Source organism: Streptopelia decaocto, assembly GCF_964273445.1.
Source record: "Streptopelia decaocto genome assembly, chromosome: 1".
Classification (NCBI taxonomy): Eukaryota; Metazoa; Chordata; class Aves; order Columbiformes; family Columbidae; genus Streptopelia; species Streptopelia decaocto.
The window spans coordinates 200,535,177-200,552,661 of record NC_138663.1 but is presented as its reverse complement, the minus strand read 5'-3'; the positions used below and the strand labels follow the sequence as shown (position 1 = coordinate 200,552,661).

At 41.5% G+C, this 17,485-nt stretch overlaps 1 protein-coding gene across 1 annotated transcript; it reads left to right on the top strand.

The window, feature by feature from the left end:
• The first annotated feature begins 208 nt into the window (after positions 1–208).
• MED17 (mediator complex subunit 17) lies at positions 209–14,447 on the top strand. Its single transcript, XM_082055779.1, has 12 exons — positions 209–485; positions 1,064–1,230; positions 1,542–1,761; positions 3,096–3,232; positions 3,333–3,417; positions 5,290–5,442; positions 6,275–6,405; positions 7,580–7,764; positions 8,366–8,503; positions 9,593–9,710; positions 12,127–12,286; positions 13,944–14,447. The coding sequence occupies exons 1-12, from the start codon at positions 254–256 to the stop codon at positions 14,147–14,149; spliced, it is 1,932 nt and encodes a 643-aa protein (XP_081911905.1). The 5' UTR covers positions 209–253; the 3' UTR covers positions 14,150–14,447.
• Positions 14,448–17,485: the final 3,038 nt, after the last annotated feature.

Here is a 17,485-nt window from a genome sequence, read left to right as displayed (position 1 = left end):
GGGAGGCTGAAGGAAAGCGGCCGCGTGTTCTCACGGGCCGTGGAAGCGACGCGGCAGCTCCGCGGGTACCGACGCCGTCCGCGACCAGCCCCTCAACCCGCCCGGCCCCTCAGGGTCGGCTCCGCCCTCTCCGGGGCCAGACGAGCCCCGCCCCCGGCGCTGGCCCCGCCCCTTCTCTCACCGCCCCCCTCCCGCCCGGCACCCGTAGTCGGGGCGGAGGGCGCGCGCAGGCGCGGCCGGAGGTCACGGCAAGATGGCGGGAGCGCCGGCCGTGCGCATCAGCATCGAGTCGGCGTGCGAGAAGCAAGTGCAGGAGGTGGGGCTGGATGGCAGCGAGACCTACCTGCAGCCGCTCTCCATGTCCCAGAACCTGGCCCGCCTGGCGCAGCGCATCGACTTCAGCCAGGGCTCCGGCTCCGAGGAGGACGAGCCGGGTTCGGCGGGCCGCGCCTGGGCCGAGCCGGGCGAGGCGGAGGATGAGGAAGGTGAGGGCGGCTGGGCCCCGGGCCCTCTGGCTGCGGGGGTGCCCGGCCTGCAGCCCCACGGGTGCCTGGGGAACCCTCCCCCGCGGATTCCCACGATTGGCCGTGGATGAGGCTGGGATTTGCATGACCGAGTGAATTACAGTGGCAAACTGGAAAAGAGTAGATCCAGATATTACACAATTATGTTGTATTTCAGGCCATTGTGACTTTTTATCAGGGCCTGTTGCAATAGGACAAGGGGTAATAGTTTTAAACTGAAGGAGGGGAGATTCAAGCCAGAGATGAAAAATAATTTTTTTTACAATGAGGGTGGTGAAACACTGGCCCAGGTTGCCCAGAGAGGTGGTAGATGCCCTATCCCTGGATGCATCCCAGGCCAGGCTGGATGGGGCTCTGAGCAACCTGATCTGGGTGAAGATGTCCCTGCTCATTGCAGGAGGGTTGGACTAGATGAGCTTTGAAGGTCCCTTCCAACCCAGACTGTTCTGTCATCTCTCTGTGGCTTAAAAGTGGGCCTTACACCATTACTTTTTACTATCTTTTTTTTTTTTTTTCCCATTCTTTTGTCCTATTTTTAGGGTTGGTAAAGTTTCAGCCATCCCTCTGGCCTTGGGATTCAGTGAGGAACAACTTAAGAAGCGCCTTGACTGAGATGTGTGTCTTGTATGATGTTCTTAGCATTGTGAAGGATAAAAAGTTCATGACTCTAGACCCAGTTATGCAGGATCCTATTCCTCCAAAACAGGTATATTTCATTGATTTTTTTTCGTGTGTGATATGTATGTGATTTAGTAAAATGTTCCTTGCGATGTGCTGGTGTGGTGCTTTATGGGTTGGGGTGAGGCTGAGACTGGGAGGTGGGGCTGGTACCGAAGGCCCCTTTGCTGGAGCTCTAAGTAAAAATGCTGCTGTGGCTATATAATGCTGGTGTGAAAGTAATTCTAAATAAGTTACTGAACATCCAGCAAAAGTTATCGGTCACTGTCAGTTAGATCCACTAATAATATTTTTTTTGAGAATTAAGGTGCAACTGTCTTTTTTTATTTTTGTTACTAGAATCCTCAGTTTCTACAGTTGATTTCAAAAAAGAAGTCATTAGCTGGAGCAGCTCAAATTCTCTTGAAAGGTGCGGAGAGATTATCCAAATCAGTTGCGGAAAACCAGGAAAATAAGCGACAAAGAGACTTCAACTCTGAACTGCTAAGACTGAGACAACACTGGAAGCTGAGAAAAGTAGGAGACAAAATTCTTGGGGATCTGAGCTACAGAAGTGCAGGTAAACACTAGGGTCTTGTTTTTCTCAAGAATGGGTATTTATATTTTATGGGGTTTTTTAATGTAACTGGAAGAACAGATGGGATAGCTCTAATAATAACAGAACATAATAAAAATTAATTGTAATTATGAGGTAGGATTATAAAAGGAGGAAGCCTCTTTTATTATCAGGAAAAATATCATGCTAATCCTCAACCTTGAAAGTGATTTTAAAGGCTAACTGTGGGATTCTAGTAAAGATTGCTTTACAGAAACAATTCTGCATTGGCAATGGAATTGATCAGTTGACATGTAGAGCTTGTAAATCTTTGGCTCTTACCTACAGGCTGTGAAGCCTTTTAAAAATATTAAGAAGTATGTTGCATTTTCCTCTGAGCAGAGGTCAAATCATAGAATATCTCAAGTTGGAAGGGACTCATGAGGATCTTTGTGTTTAACTCCCTGTTCCTCAGAGGACTAACTAAAACTAAAGTGCATGACTAAAGAGCGTTTTTGAAGATAGGTTTATTCTACGTGTTATTCCTACACTTGTGAGAGATGATGCTGAGAATTTGCATCATTTCAGAGATTACAGTAAGAGAGGGTAACCAACCCAGAGTTCTAGAGCCAGTTAGGGAGTGAAAGAGTGAATACAGGATCTCACAAAACTTAAGATGTAGATACAAAGCAGGCATTTGAACTGGTTATGTTGTGCTTCTGTCATCATCAGTGAAGTGGGGGAAGGACAAATTTAGGGTTATTCATCTTGTACTGATGAAGAAACTGTAGTTGTAGCCCAGGATATGTCTCTTTAGATGAACAGTGCCCTGGATGTCAGAAGGATGCACTAGGACAGATGCGGCAACTGCTTTTATCTGTCCCATCTGAATGACTGGCTATACAGTCGTATTTTACAGACAGAACATGGTTGTAGTTTTAACACTGTAAACCAAACATCATTAGCATTCCTTTAACTCAGTGGGGGTGTTGCACCTTAAACTACTTGCTTGCAAAACGGGGCAGTTAACTTTTTCTTGTTTTAACAAAATACCTTTATTTTTCCTTCCCTGCATCTACTGGCACCATTTAGAAACACTGTTGGTTTTCTGCCATAATTGTTCAATACTACTTGCAGACTTCCACATCACACACTGGAGGACTGAGATGTTGATGTGCTGAAATTAGCTTTCTAATTTACCTGTTTTTTAATAAGTCATTAAGAAATTTGCATCAATCGCAACTACGGAGGTTTGGAGACTTAGAAATACATATTCTTGCAAAACAGAGGTATGAGCTTCATTGTTTGCAGAAGATGGTTGATGTACAGTATGTGTATCTTTGTTCTTCCTTTCTTAGGCTCCCTTTTTCTTCATCACGGCACATTTGAGGTGATAAAGAACACAGACATTGACCTGGATAAAAAGATACCTGAGGATTACTGTCCTTTGGATGTTCAAATTCCAAGTGATTTAGAGGGATCAGCCTATATCAAGGTTTGCCAGAGTAACTTTAATGATATAGCGTGGGTTTTGTTTTGATGTTAGTATGCTTGCAACAAAGAACAAACATCAAATAACATTCTCTTTTGTTTAGGTTTCTATTCAGAAACAAGCTCCGGACATTGGTGACCTTGGGACAGTCAATCTCTTTAAAAGACCCATGCCAAAATCAAAACCAGGTACAGCTGTTGTTTTTTGAGCACGTTCTTAAGAAATGGGTTTGCATGTGAAAATTTTAGCACATAGATTTAAATAAAACTATTCCTGTTCACTCTTCTTTCAACTGAAATTTTCTGTTTAGAGGCTGCATGTGCTTTGGAAACACGATACTTTCAAAGCGCACTCCTTCAGGTTTTCATATGTGTTTAATCAGTTTCTGAAACAAAGTTACTAGGATTATATTTTAAGTATTCTCACGCACCTTTTGTTAGTCACTAAAAGTGTGTGCACATAACCGAAAGCAAACCAATGTATTGTGTTTCAGCCAGTTGCATCCCATGAGTTCAACTGAACTGAGTGACTGTTCACTCTTCATTTTGCCCAAAATGCATCACTTGTTTCCATGGCTCATATGTTTTCTCTGGATCTGAAACTCTGCAGACAGTATGTGCCTTACTTACCAACAGCTCACCTGGCAGACACTATATTGATTCATTTGATATGTGCCAATATGTGAAGCTGTAAACCTTTGGGATTAAAAATTCATCCTTTATCCTTTAAGATTAAAAAGAATTGACAGGATTTTATTTCACGGTGGTCTGTGTCACAGATGCTTGCTCTGTCTTGAACATAGACAGGATGCTGTTCTATGTAGATGTTTCATATGGTATCCAGGGTACAGTGTAGAGCTCATGTGCTTACTCAGACCATAATCTTCCAAGAATTTTGGACCTATAAATCCTGTGAAAGCACATACATGAATTTAACATTATTTGGTGGGTCATTGTTGTCACCGTTTATTGCAAGGCAACAATAAAGTGTGGCAGATGTTCTCTGTTACCTTCCCCCTCCCCGCTAAGGAATGGGGAAAAGAGGAAAGGGGACAGAGACTTGCAAGATGGAAAGCTAAAAAAAAAAAACAAACACCCAAAACTTTACTAATAATACTAATAATGAGAGAAAATAATGCAAAATACATAAAACCAGTGTGGAATTTCCCAGAGTAGTAAGTCATCTGCAGGGCAGCCACCAGGAAGCCCTGAACTGGACTCCACAGTAGACAGGAACTGGATTCGTGGATGCACAGACTGGAACCAGGGTCAGGGTTGCATGCAGAAGAACGGGCAGGGTCCTTTTCAGACACCAGCCATGGACAAAGAGAGCGAGACCCTTGTGATGTCCCAGCTTTTAAACCGCACATGACGTATATGGCATGGAATACCTTGCTGGTCAGTTTGGGTCACCTGTTCTGTCCACCCCCCCCGCAAGTACGACTCCCTCACTTATGGGACATAAGAGGTCTGTCAGCGACCTTGGCTGCTATAGCAATTAAAGATAAACCTGGGCCTCTTCTGCACACCATTCCTACCGTTAACTCAGTAAAAACGCAAACATTGGGCATTATCAGCTCCATAGGTGAACACTGTCTGAAAAACATGCAGCCAACTTCAGAAAAATGCAGTTACTTAGAAGAAACTAACTGAAGGGAAAATTCACTAACAGAGAATTGGTCTTGTTTTAACCAAAACCAGGACATTTGTAGAGTGAGTTTAATAAAGCTTGAAGTATCACTGAAAGTAGATCGCGACTGAAGCAGCAGAGGTTCATTAGCAGAGTTCACAAAAGGCCTGAGAGTACAATATGCGATTCCAGAAGGGAGCAGCAGTTCACAATTTACTTATGTAAAATCTAAGTAAAATGCATTAGTGTTATCTTAAAGTGCTTGCTTAATTGGGATAAAATTTTGAAAATACTTTATTTGGATAGAAGATACTGATTACCTTATCTTAGTGATTACTTGTAGCTGGATTACTTGTATAATATCTGGGATCTGAACAAAAAGGTAGCTTCTCTTTACTTTTTCCTCCTGCAAATGTTGATTTTATTTTCAGGTTCTCCGCACTGGCAGACAAAGTTGGAGACTGCACAGAATGTTCTTTTATGTAAAGAAATTTTTGCCCAGCTGTCACGAGAGGCTGTTCAAATTAAATCGCAAATTCCTCACATTGTTGTGAAAAATCAGATAATCTCCCAACCTTTCCCAGGTAGGAAACTTCTTAAGACTTCTTAACCTATGACTATTTCTTAAATGTGAACTGAGATTCTGATTGATGCGACTTTTTTTAAGGCTATCTTCTTGAAAACAAACACTCTTGTTTTTCAAAGGTTTTGAAAACCAGAGTTTCCCAGAATTTGAATTTTGCTTGCTAAAGATAGAAACATTGAGATGCTGCACTTGAGTTTCTAAACTACTCATATTTTATTGTGTGGATTTTGGATTGTTTTTCTTTGTATTTTTGTCAGTAGCACCTAAAGCTGTCAACTGTAATGCCACGTACACATCGCAGTTTGGAGCTGTGCATAAGTCATTGCTTCTGGTTTGCAAGCAGCTGAAATTTAAGACTTGAGTTACTGGGTTTTCAGAAGAATGGGGGCCAGTAATCTTCAGTGAGGGTAATTAAATGGCAAGGAGGAGGCTCAGAATCGGCTGGTGAATCCTCTGTTCGTAGCGGGGGTACACAACTGATAACATCATGTGAAGAATATGTTTCTGAATTGCTTAAAATTTATATGATGGTAAATCATTATTCCTTTGGGAAAGGAATGGGGTCCTGAGGACTTATTTTTGTGTAGGAGTGTCACAGAAATTGGTGTGAAATGTACCTAGTGAGTTTAATAGTTGGCCTGTCAACACTTCAGTGAGTAGCAAGTCTTACTTGCCTTTGGTGCTGTGCTCTCCAACATCATTCTTTGGTTTTCTCTGATACAGGGAATACTGGTCGTAAAACTACCATCTATAAAACATGAAGAAAAGCAGTTCTCAGTAGCCTTCTTGAAAATCGTGTTCTCATTTTGTTTGTAATCTGCTTCATACAGGTTTGCAGTTGTCTATTTCTCTGTGCCACTCTTCCAATGACAAAAAATCACAGAAGTCTGCTTCTGAAAAACAGAATCCAGAGGATCATCTCTATGTCCTGGAACATAATTTGCATCAACTTATCAGAGAGGTAATGCATTTACAGTCAAATACCGAAGAGTTTTTGGGCTTTTGTTCAGGCTTCCACAGTGTGCAGCACTGTTGTACCAGCCGAGTGCCACCAGAGGCCAGCTGTGCTCTGTCCGTGTGCGTAAGGCAAGCTGCCGTGAGGTTGTAAACCTGTCTAGGTGGTTGGAGAATTCCAGTTAATGCTTTCATGGAGCACTAGTTCTGCGTTTAACCTCAGGCCTGACTGCTTACATCAGAAAAGCTGGGCAAGCTTTTTCCACCACAGCTCATCAGTCTCCCTTTTTCCTTTGCGTCTTATTAGTGCTGGTCAAATACTTTAAGTGAGCATCTGTTCAGACTGTATCCCATAAAGAAAGAACAATCAATTACCATAGTAACTTCATTTGTTTGGACATCTGCTTCTCTGCTTCAGTGTTTTAGATTCTCATATACTCAAGCAGAAGGACCTGGGGTAGAAGGTTGAGGTTGCATCTGTTCAGGAAAAGAGCACAATTTTACATACCTAAACAATTGTGAAACCATGTTCTAGGGACTGTTTATCTCCATAGAGCAGGGGTGTCAAACTAAATGTAGGAGTAGTTACATTTATACAGTCCTAAAATTACATTTGACCCTTTGAAAGCAATTGTGAGGCTGATGTGGCCCCCGGTGAACATGAATTTGACACCCATGCCTTAGAGCATGGCTCTGCAACTCATGCAGTCGTGTGGAATAGTCCAGTGTTTTAAACACTGGAATAGGTTTCATGAAGCTTTCAGTGCTCAGCTCTGTAGTGAATTTCCTTTCTTGACTTTAAACAGGTTGCTAAATCTTTTTTTCTCTCAAATGCTTCCTCTATTTTTATTTGACCATTCTGTCTCCAGACATGTATACAAGGCAGACTTATTAGTAGCAACTACTTCCGTACTCCCAATTTTTTTTTTAGCTTGCACCTTTTTTAAAAAATCACTTTCCATGAGGTTTGCAAGAACCACATAAACAGGGGAGCCAAAGTACGAGTGTAAAGCTGGCTTTATAGTACTGTCAAGTTTATAAAGTAAAAAAGTTGAGCTTTTGGCAAGTATGTACGCTCAAAAAACCTGATGTGAAACAGCATATTGTAGTATATGTATTATTTATTGAAAAAAAAACATTATTTGACCACTTCCCTTTATAACATTTGTTGTTTGTCGCAGTGTCACAAGCAAACCCTGAGCTCAACAGTGATGCCGCATCCGGCTAGTGCCCCTTTTGGCCATAAGAGAATGAGACTTGCAGGACCCCAGGCTTTTGATAAAAATGATATCAGTTCTTTACAGTCAAATGAAGGACTTCTGGAAAAGATAATAAAGCAGGCAAAACATATCTTTTTGAGGCGCAGGTAGGTCACAAGCTATTCTTATTAAAGTTACAATAAAATGTACTATTATGTAGAATACAATTGATCTTTTTTCAGTGTTCTTAAAAATAGCTACTTCTTCCTTCACTGTTAAAATAGTCTTTATTTTTAAGTACTAAGAAGCAACAACATATGAAATATGAGCAAACAACACTCAGCTAGTAAAAAAACCAAACAAAACACAACAGATTTCTTTGAGATCTCCGTGACAGTTACAACACAGGCTGCTGCTAATTGTCCTTACTTTACTTAAACTACATACATCTTTTTTACTATTCTTTGCTGTGCAGTAGGTGATACTGAGTAGTACCACTTTGATACTGCTTCAGAATGTATGTGAAATGTACAGAGTAAGCAAGTGTGCTTCATTAGCAGCAGGATGGTGCTGAAATAGAACACTGATCCACACTGTTCCATTGATTTGTGTGTGCGCCACACACACACACAAAACCAACAACAAACACACAACCACAAACAAACAAACAAACCTGCCACAAATTAATAACCTACTAATTTCCTTTAAACAAGATAGTAGCACAAGCTGTCTTGATTATTGTGCATGGAATATGTCTTTGTCTTCTAGAACTGCTCGAACCATTGACAGTCTGGCGAGTCGTATTGAGGATCCTCAGATTCAGGCTCACTGGTCCAATATAAATGATGTTTATGAATCCAGTGTCAAAGTTCTAATAACTTCTCAAGGATATGAACAAATATGCAAGTAAGTATGCAAATGCATGCATCTGCCTAGTTGTAGAAGCATGCAGCAATGGCAGAGTGTGTTCGGGTTGTGTTTCACAAGTTTAGGTTCTCTTCAGACAGACAAGTAGGAGCCCATTATTTGTGTATGAGTGTTTCTTTTTCTGAGCTGTTGAGGGAACAGCCACCCTGAGAAAACTCTTCCCCCCACTTTACATGTTAATGAAGAAACTTAGTAAGTAGTTAACTATCATAGTTTTCTTTCAAATAAGGAATTGAAGGTGAAAGTGGCTGTTTCAGGGGAGATTTAGTTTGGATAGAGATAATTAAATATAAAATATCTTTGTATGTGTTGGCTTCTAAACTTCCAGTCTGGCCACGGAGAGCTAGTGCGCAGTCCTAGCTTGGTTGCATAGGTACTGAAATGTGGGACTCATGTAATTCATGCTATTAATTATGCACCTTGTCATCTTAATAAGAGATTTCATGTTCCAGAAACGAACGTCCATGTGCTGACCAGCAGTGGATTATCAGCTGTGTTGACTGTGGATGCCCCAGTTGTTTTTACCATTTTGAGCAGTCCTCTCTGGCTGTGTCACTGGTGCGATTTGCAGTCTCAGTTCCAGAGCACATGGGACATGGTTTAGTGCTAGAGTTCGTTAGGTTATGGTTGGACTCGATGATCCTGAGGGTCTCTTCCAACTGAAATGATTTTATGATTCTATGCTGTGATTCCATGTGCTCCCTAAGTCTTGGCTGTAGGATAGGACAGGCCCTGAGCACACCTCATTTTTCCCTGCACCTCTGGAAGGACACTTGGGCACAGTGGCAGGCAGGGAGCTGTGAGATGCCTCAGGAGGCTCCTTGACCTGAAGAAGCAGTGGCCCAGGTCTGGGAACATGTCACAGAGCGTGTCCCCTGCAGTGTGGGGGGAGATGTTGCGCTGAGTGATGAAATGGAAATGTTCAGAATTGCTGTTGTGTTCCATAGGCTTTGCACCATCCTCATCTTAGAGTTCTTGCCAATGCATGGAGGGATTCTGTGTACTTAGTTTCCTGTTTTCCTAAGTGTTGTAATGCATTTTGAATAAATATGCATCTTGTCTTCTAAGATCCATTCAACTACAACTGAACATCGGAGTTGAACAGATCAGGGTTGTGCACAGAGATGGAAGAGTTATTACATTGTCCCATCAAGAGCAAGAACTGCAGGATTTCCTTTTATCTCAGGTAGCCTCATATACTTTATTGTTCCCTTTCTTTTAGTGTTTGGGAAACAGGAGTTGTTGAAATCTCACCTTTATCTGTGTAGAAAATGTGAGAAAACTTTAAATACAGAGTGAAAAATTCAGTCATCCACCTTCCTATTTTCAGTATGTTTGTATGATGACTTTAGCAACTGTCAGTTTCCAGTTTTTACTAAGGTCAGTAGTAATAATATCGTCACAGTATCACAGTATCACAGTATGTTTGGGATTGGAAGGGACCTCAAAAGATCATCTAGTCCAATCCCCCTGCTGGAGCAGGAACACCTAGGTGAGGTCGCACAGGAACATGTCCAGGCGGGTTTTGAATGTCTCCAGAGAAGGAGACTCCACAACTTCCCTGGGCAGCCTGTTCCAGTGCTCTGTCACCCTCACTGAGAAGAAGTTTCTTCTCAAATTTAAGTGGAACCTCTTGTGTTCCAGCTTGATCCCATTACCCCTTGTCCTATCATTGTTTGCCACTGAGAAGAGTCTGGCTCCATCCTCATGGCACTCACCCTTTATATATTTATAAACATTAATAAGGTCCCCCCTTAGTCTCCTCTTCTCCAAACTAAAGAGACCCAGCTCCCTCAGCCTTTCTTCATAAGGGAGGTGCTCCACTCCCTTAATCATCTTCGTTGCCCTACGCTGGACCCTCTCCAGCAGTTCCCTGTCCTTCTTGAACTGAGGGGCCCAGAACTGGACACAATATTCCAGATGTGGTCTCACCAGGGCAGAGTAGAGGGGAAGGAGGACCTCTCTTGATCTACTAACCACCCCCCTTCTAATACACCCCAGGATGCCATTGGCCTTCCTGGCCACAAGGGCACAGTGCTGGCTCATGGTCATCCTGTTGTCCACCAGGACCCCCAGGTCCCTTTCCCCTACACTGCTCTCTAATATGTAATCTCCCAACCTATACTGGAACCTGGGGTTGTTCCTGCCCAGATGCAGGACTCTACACTTGTCCTTGTTAAATTTCATCAGGTTATTCCCTGCCCAGCTCTCCAGCCTGTCCAGGTCCCGCTGGATGGCAGCACAGCCCTCCGGCGTGTCAGCCACTCCTCCTAGCTTGGTGTCATCAGCAAACTTGCTGATAGTACACTCAATTCCCTCGTCCAAATCGTTAATGAATATATTGAATAATATTGGCCCCAGCACTGACCCTTGGGGCACTCCACTAGATACTGGCCTCCAACTAGACTCCGCACCATTGACTACCACTCTCTGGCTTCTCTCCCTAAGCCAGTTTGCAACCCACCTCACTACTCTATTGTCTAGACCACACCTCCTCAACTTAGCTGTGAGGATGCTGTGGGAGACTGTGTCAAAGGCTTTACTGAAGTCAAGGTAGACAACATCCACCGCTCTGCCACCATCCATCCACTCCCTCCCACTTAAAATACATTTCTTTATGGTAATCATCATGGGAGTACTAAGATTTTTGCTTACTTCAGAACAAGTCAGTGAGAGTCATAGCAGACAGAAAGGTATTCAATATATGAAACTTACTGCAACCAGGTCCTGTCTAGAGTAGAGATCTTAATGAGGCCACAATTGCTGCTGTTTCAACATTGTCTTGTTAATGTTCACTCTGCATCAGCCATTACTAAATCAGCTGATATTTGAATGAACTGTGTTTTCTTAATTGCTTAGAGCGAGTCGCTGGTTTTATTCAGAAGTGACAGTCTCCCTACTCTGCATTATAAATACTCAAAATACAAGTATTTAATAACAGTGGTTGGCCTGTTGCAGTTACATGAAACTCCACAACACAGAAAACAAGTTGAAGCAGGTTCTGCTGAGAGTATCTCTTTCTGGTGAAATGTTTTCAGACTTGTTCACAGAGAACTTCTGAACAGTGCCAGATACTTCCTTGTTACAAGTTTGTGATACAGAAAAGCATTAGCATTTAAACTTTTAAGCAGTTAAAGCTCTATGCTTACACGTGAACATTAATAGAGATGATCATGCATCTGAGAGCCTCAGCTTTTTTTGAGTTTGCTGTGATAATACTCTCACAGATTTTATATATTTTACAGCAGAAGTCTTATTTCCATTCAGATAAAGTATTATTTCAAAATCCTGTTTGTATCACTTGAATTAGTTCTTGAGACCTGAATAATCTAACTGCATATTTTGCTTAATACAGTGGTCTTCTCAGTGCGCAAAGGAACTAGTCTAAATTCAAACAACACAAAAAGCTCTACTAGCACTTATGTAGCATATATGTTTTATAAAACAAGTTCCTCTGAAACTAGAGAATTTATAAGACAAAGTCAGTTTTATAAATGACTGCTGTATAGCAGAAGAAAAAAAGCTTGGTAAAACCAGTAAGCAGTTTATTTTCTGTGGTGTGCAAATACTGAAGAGAAGATGAATCGCTTGTTGTTTTTCAGATGTCACAGCACCAAGTACATGCAGTTCAGCAGCTTGCGAAGGTTATGGGATGGCATGTGCTGAGTTTCAGTAATCATGTTGGCTTGGGGCCAGTGGAGAGTATTGGCAATGCTTCAGCAATAACTGTGGCATCACCAAATGGAGACTATGCCATTTCAGGTAGTGTTTTCTATTGTGAATGTATGGAAAACCTTAACATGCTTAAGCAAATTTTACAGACTTTGTAAGTCTCTTTCTGAGATAGTCTCTAGACTTCTATAGAATCATTTCAATTTTGGCCAAAATATTCTAGAAACAATCTCTTTGTGTATGGAATTGACACCTAAATAGAAGCAATACTTTGCCCAGTAAGCCACTTCATATAAACCTGATTTAATTTACACAGGCTTTAAAATAGTAGAATTAGCATAGAAAAAACAGATTACAGAAACCATCAAGTTCCTGAGAGAAGGGAAGGCAAACAACAGGATCACAGCTCTCAACCAGAACAGAGTTTGGTCTCTCCAGGGACCTTCTTGGAAGAATCCTATGGGATACCATTCTATGGGACAGAGAGAAGATGGGTCCAAGAGAGCTGGTTGATATATCAGGGATATAGAAAGCAACAAGAAGAGCTTCAATAGATTCGTGAGCAGCAAAAGGAAGACTTAAGGCAAATGTAGGCCTGCCTTTAAATGGGGAGAGGACCTGGTAGCACAAGACATGGGGAAGGCCAAGGTACTTGCTGCCGCCTTTGCTTTGGTCTCAGGACTGACCTTCAGGAATCCCGGGTCCCTGAGACCCACGGGAAATTTTGGTGCAAAGACGATTTACCCTCTGGAGCAGAGGATGGAGTTGGAGAACCTGTGAACAGGCTTAGACATACACAAGTTCACAGGACCGGGTGGGATGTATCCAGGAGTGCTGAGGGAGCTGATTGATGTCATTGTAAGGCCACTCTTGATCACCTTTGAAAGGTCATGGTGATCAGGAAGGATTCCTGAGGACTGGAAGAAGGCAGATATCACAACCTGTCTTCAAGGAGAATCTGGTGAACTACAGCCTGGTCAGCCTCATTGCAATTATTGGGAAGATGAGGCCAAAAACCAGTCCCAGAAACAGTTTCCAAACATAGTAAGGAGAAGAAGGTGATGGGGAATAGTCAGCCTCAATTTATGAAGGAGAAATTATGTTCATTCAGCTTGATAGTTATTTCTTTGTAGAACACTAGCTTGGTAGGTGAGGGGAAGGCTATGTGTTAGCTCACTAACTGCTTATTAAAAAAAAACAAACACAGACCACCACCAGCCAGCATCAAAACACAAAACCCTACCCAAGCCAGTAGAACACCACCACACCTCCATCGGTCTTGCAGAATTTTGTGATTAAAAGCAACAGCTATCCTGAGTGACTTTATTCCTGTCCATTTGAGAGAAATCCATTAGAAACAATATATTTTTGATCATGTTTTTCAACATACTGGGGGGGAATACATCCAAGGCAGGAATCAGGAAAAAACCCACCTTTGCCCTTCCTGGCATCACTAGAGAAACGCCCCTGTTTGTAAGGGTTGTTTTTTTTGTCAAATGTTTCTCTAATTTGCTTTAAGCAAGAACATGCAGTGCTAAGGCAGTAAAATAATAAAGAAATGGGAGATGAGAGACAAAATTCAAAGAGAAAAAGCTTTTTTTTTAAAAAAAAGATAATTTTCCATGTTTGCTTTCAGCATGTTTGGAATTGAGTAGGAGTAATGTATATAGCATACATAAGGAAGGATATTTAATGTGAGGGGTTCTTACAGTGTAAAAATGCTCATAAACATCTCTGTTCATCACAGTACGTAACGGTCCGGAAAGCGGCAGCAAAGTTATGGTTCAGTTTCCACGGAGTCAGTGCAAGGATCTCCCCAAAGGTGATGTACTGCAAGACAACAAGTGGAATCACCTTCGAGGGCCGTTCAAGGAAGTGCAGTGGAATAAAATGGAAGGACGTAACTTTGTGTACAAAATGGAACTCCTCATGGCTGCTCTAACTCCCTGCTAATAATCCGTCAGCCTCTCCGTGCGGCCTTCGACCCATCACTGCGCTGCAAATGATCACTGCCTGTGCAGCAAAGGAAACCTATGGGGCAGCACAAGAAAGCGAAACCAAACTTATCTCCTGTACAGATACATGTCCCTTGTAGTGTTTGTAATAAAACTTTTTCAATTACATATAAATTACAACTTTTGGGAAAAGTTTCTTTCAGCTGGATCTTTGCAGATTGTTCTATGTAGAGTAACATAGCTGAGTAAGTAATGTCCTTTTCTTTTATAAAATTAAATTCAGTAGTCCTTTGCTACATGTCTGCTCGGAGTCATTCCCTTTCCCCTCATGCCCCTACTTTTTCTCAATGGATCTTTGCAGGTTTTTCTGAAAGATTAAAACGATGAGAATTGAGTTGTGCTATCTATAAGCCCTTTGGCAGCTTATACTGCAGGGAATGGGTATCCTTGTGGGAGCTGATGGACTCGTTCAATGAGAAGTGGGAAGGAGGAGAATCAGAGCTCCCTTGTCAAGAATTAAGGCTAAACAGAAGGAACAGTCTTCACTGCGGGACATTCTTGACTTGGAGTTTGTACATTGATCTGGCTTCTGGGTGACCCATTTCTTTTTGAGAGATACATTTACTTAGCAATTTGTTTAAACTGAGAGTGTTACCATGTCACAGCTTGTGGCAAACATCTTTCCCCTCCGATGGCTATAGATGAGCCTCTGTGGTATCAGTTACTTTGCTTGTGTTTTCTGTCCTTGTTGTTTGCAAACATGTAGAGGAAAGGGTCTTACTCTGCTTGCAGAATTCTGACAATTTGAGTTTGTGGGTGACTTGTGTAAATTAATGTCTGGATAGAAGCAGGTAACTTATGCAGTACATCTTGGATCTCCACACTGGGTTTTTTTCCCCCTGCACTGTTACTGATTATCATCTAGGGAAAAAAAATAATACCCTCCTGAAGGTCAGCTCTTTAGAGTACTTCTAAAGCAAAAGAGTCATGCTTTTGTCTTTTTTTCGGTTGCCATTGTAGCCTTCTTGAAGCTTCTAGAAAGGTGTTGCACAAAGCTTTTCTTTTGTTTGATGATTAATTGCTAAAGCAATTTTTGAAACCTGGCTGTATGAGTTGGTTCAGACTTATGTCCATATTTTGTGTTATGAGGTGTGTGTATATATCTGTAAGAACTTCTTGCACATAGAACATATTTGAATTGAACGTCATATTTGTACGGTGACAGTTGTTATTTTGCTGAATTGTTGAGCAATAAAGAGCAGTTGTAGGAAACATATATTAAGCAACTGCTTGTGGCAAGCTGCTCCTCAGTGTGTATCCAAAGCAGCTATTGTACTTACTTCTGTTGGTGTTTGCCAGCGCAGAACGTCTTGTTATTACAGTTCCTTGAAGTACTTGCTTCTGTGCAACTGAACTATGAGACAGAAAGAGTTTTCCTTTCAGGTTCTGATGAGTTACCTAAGACAACTTCTGAAAATGAAGAAATACTAGCTGAAAATAGGCTCTTGATCTTCTTAAAAGACAGGTGAATTGTATGCACCGCCTGTTGCTTGGCCAGCAGGCTCTGTAGGTTGGCAGCAGAGGGGGGTTTGTTCCTTGTTCAGCCAACAGCCTGATCCACCTGTTTGTGCCTCCGATTGTATGAGGCTGTTTTGACTCTTGGCAGCACAACAGATCTTCTCTTAGTAATAATTAGCAGATGAAACTTAAACGTGTCATTACACTTCAATGTTCTTAACCTCAGTTGACAGGTCTGCATGTAGTGATGTCCTTTTTGTCAAACAAACTCTTTGTTACCAAGTAATAGGGTCACTGTGGAGCTGTTAGGATCTCAGAGTTGCAGGATTTGCCCCTACTGAATAGAAACAAGGGATGCAAGAGGATGTGTCTGGTGTTGCAGAAGTGCAAGTGCTGCACATGAGCTGTGAAGACATTTCTCAAGACCTCCAGGCCAAGCTGCAAACAAACACGCAACACAAACAAAGATTAGGGACCTGGAGAGTTTGTCTTTTAGTGTTGAATACACAGGGATTCCTAATTTTAATGGAAACCAGACAAATGAGGCTTCTAACAGGGGGACCATCTTGAAATCCTTGGTAGTGCATCTTTGAACATGAAATGAAGACACTAGTGGATGATTAAGACCTTTACAATTGATTGCCAAAGCAATCTTGTGAACTTGGACGTCTCTTTAATTAAAGTTTAAATGCAAAATACCTTTATGCTTTTGATCGCTTGGAATGTTCTCCATATTAAATTTGCTGCTGTTCTGCATAGAGTTCACAACTGGAGTAAGAATAGCTATTAGTTGCTAAACTTCCACTTCAGCAGCTTGCTGTAAGACTTTATATACGTCATGTACGTCCAGTGTTGTAAGAAACTGCTACAGACAGCTTAGCCTCACATTCAGTGTATCACATGTTACTGACATTCATCATTATTATGATGATCATTATTATTGTTGATAATATAGTAAATATATAATCACGTATTATTATTGACAAGCATCAGTTTAATAAAATGTGAATATTTTGTAAGTGATCCTACCTATGTAGAGTGAGCATGTTAAATTCTGTGTAAAATTGTGAGTGAGGAACTGCCTACAAGGAAACTGTACATAGGCTAAGTGTACTGTATGTCTTCACTGAATATTATTTGAATCCCTATTGTTCTTCTAAGATATTACTGCCTAAGAGCAAGGTTGGCACCAGCATCAGTACCCAAGGGCAGGTGCCTGAACTTGCTGAGCAAGGCAGAACTGTGTGAGCTGGGAACCTCTTACTGCTGTTATAGTGCATCTTAAATTTAAGAATTTTAAGTGGTCATTTTCTATTTTCATCTCAGCCTTCAAATACTGTAGTCTGAAAGTGTAAGTCATCTCCAAATTTGCAGCAATGTGTTCAAATGTCACTCATGCCTCTATCCATTTCTTGGCTTTGGCAGTCACAGCATTCAAGTCAATGTTAGCAGATAATAATAATGGTGTTACATATAAGCTGCAGTTTTCGTACTTCCTAAATATGTCTGGCAGAGCACCTGCTATATACTCAGTTCAGCCTAACAAGTAGCATCACATTCAAGTTCTAAGATTTAGAGACTGAAAAAAAATCTGGAATGGCAAACAGAAAAAATATAGATGTTAAACTATTAATATCTGTTGTATTAATATGTTTTCCATATGCTATATGGATACTTTACAAAGTGCTTCACGTTTGGTGATTAAAACAGATGCACAGATGTGTTATCAAACAACACAGATGTGTTGTCAAAGCTTAGCTGACCCAAAGATACCAAAGACTGGTAATACATACTTAAATTGAGGAATTAGAACAAG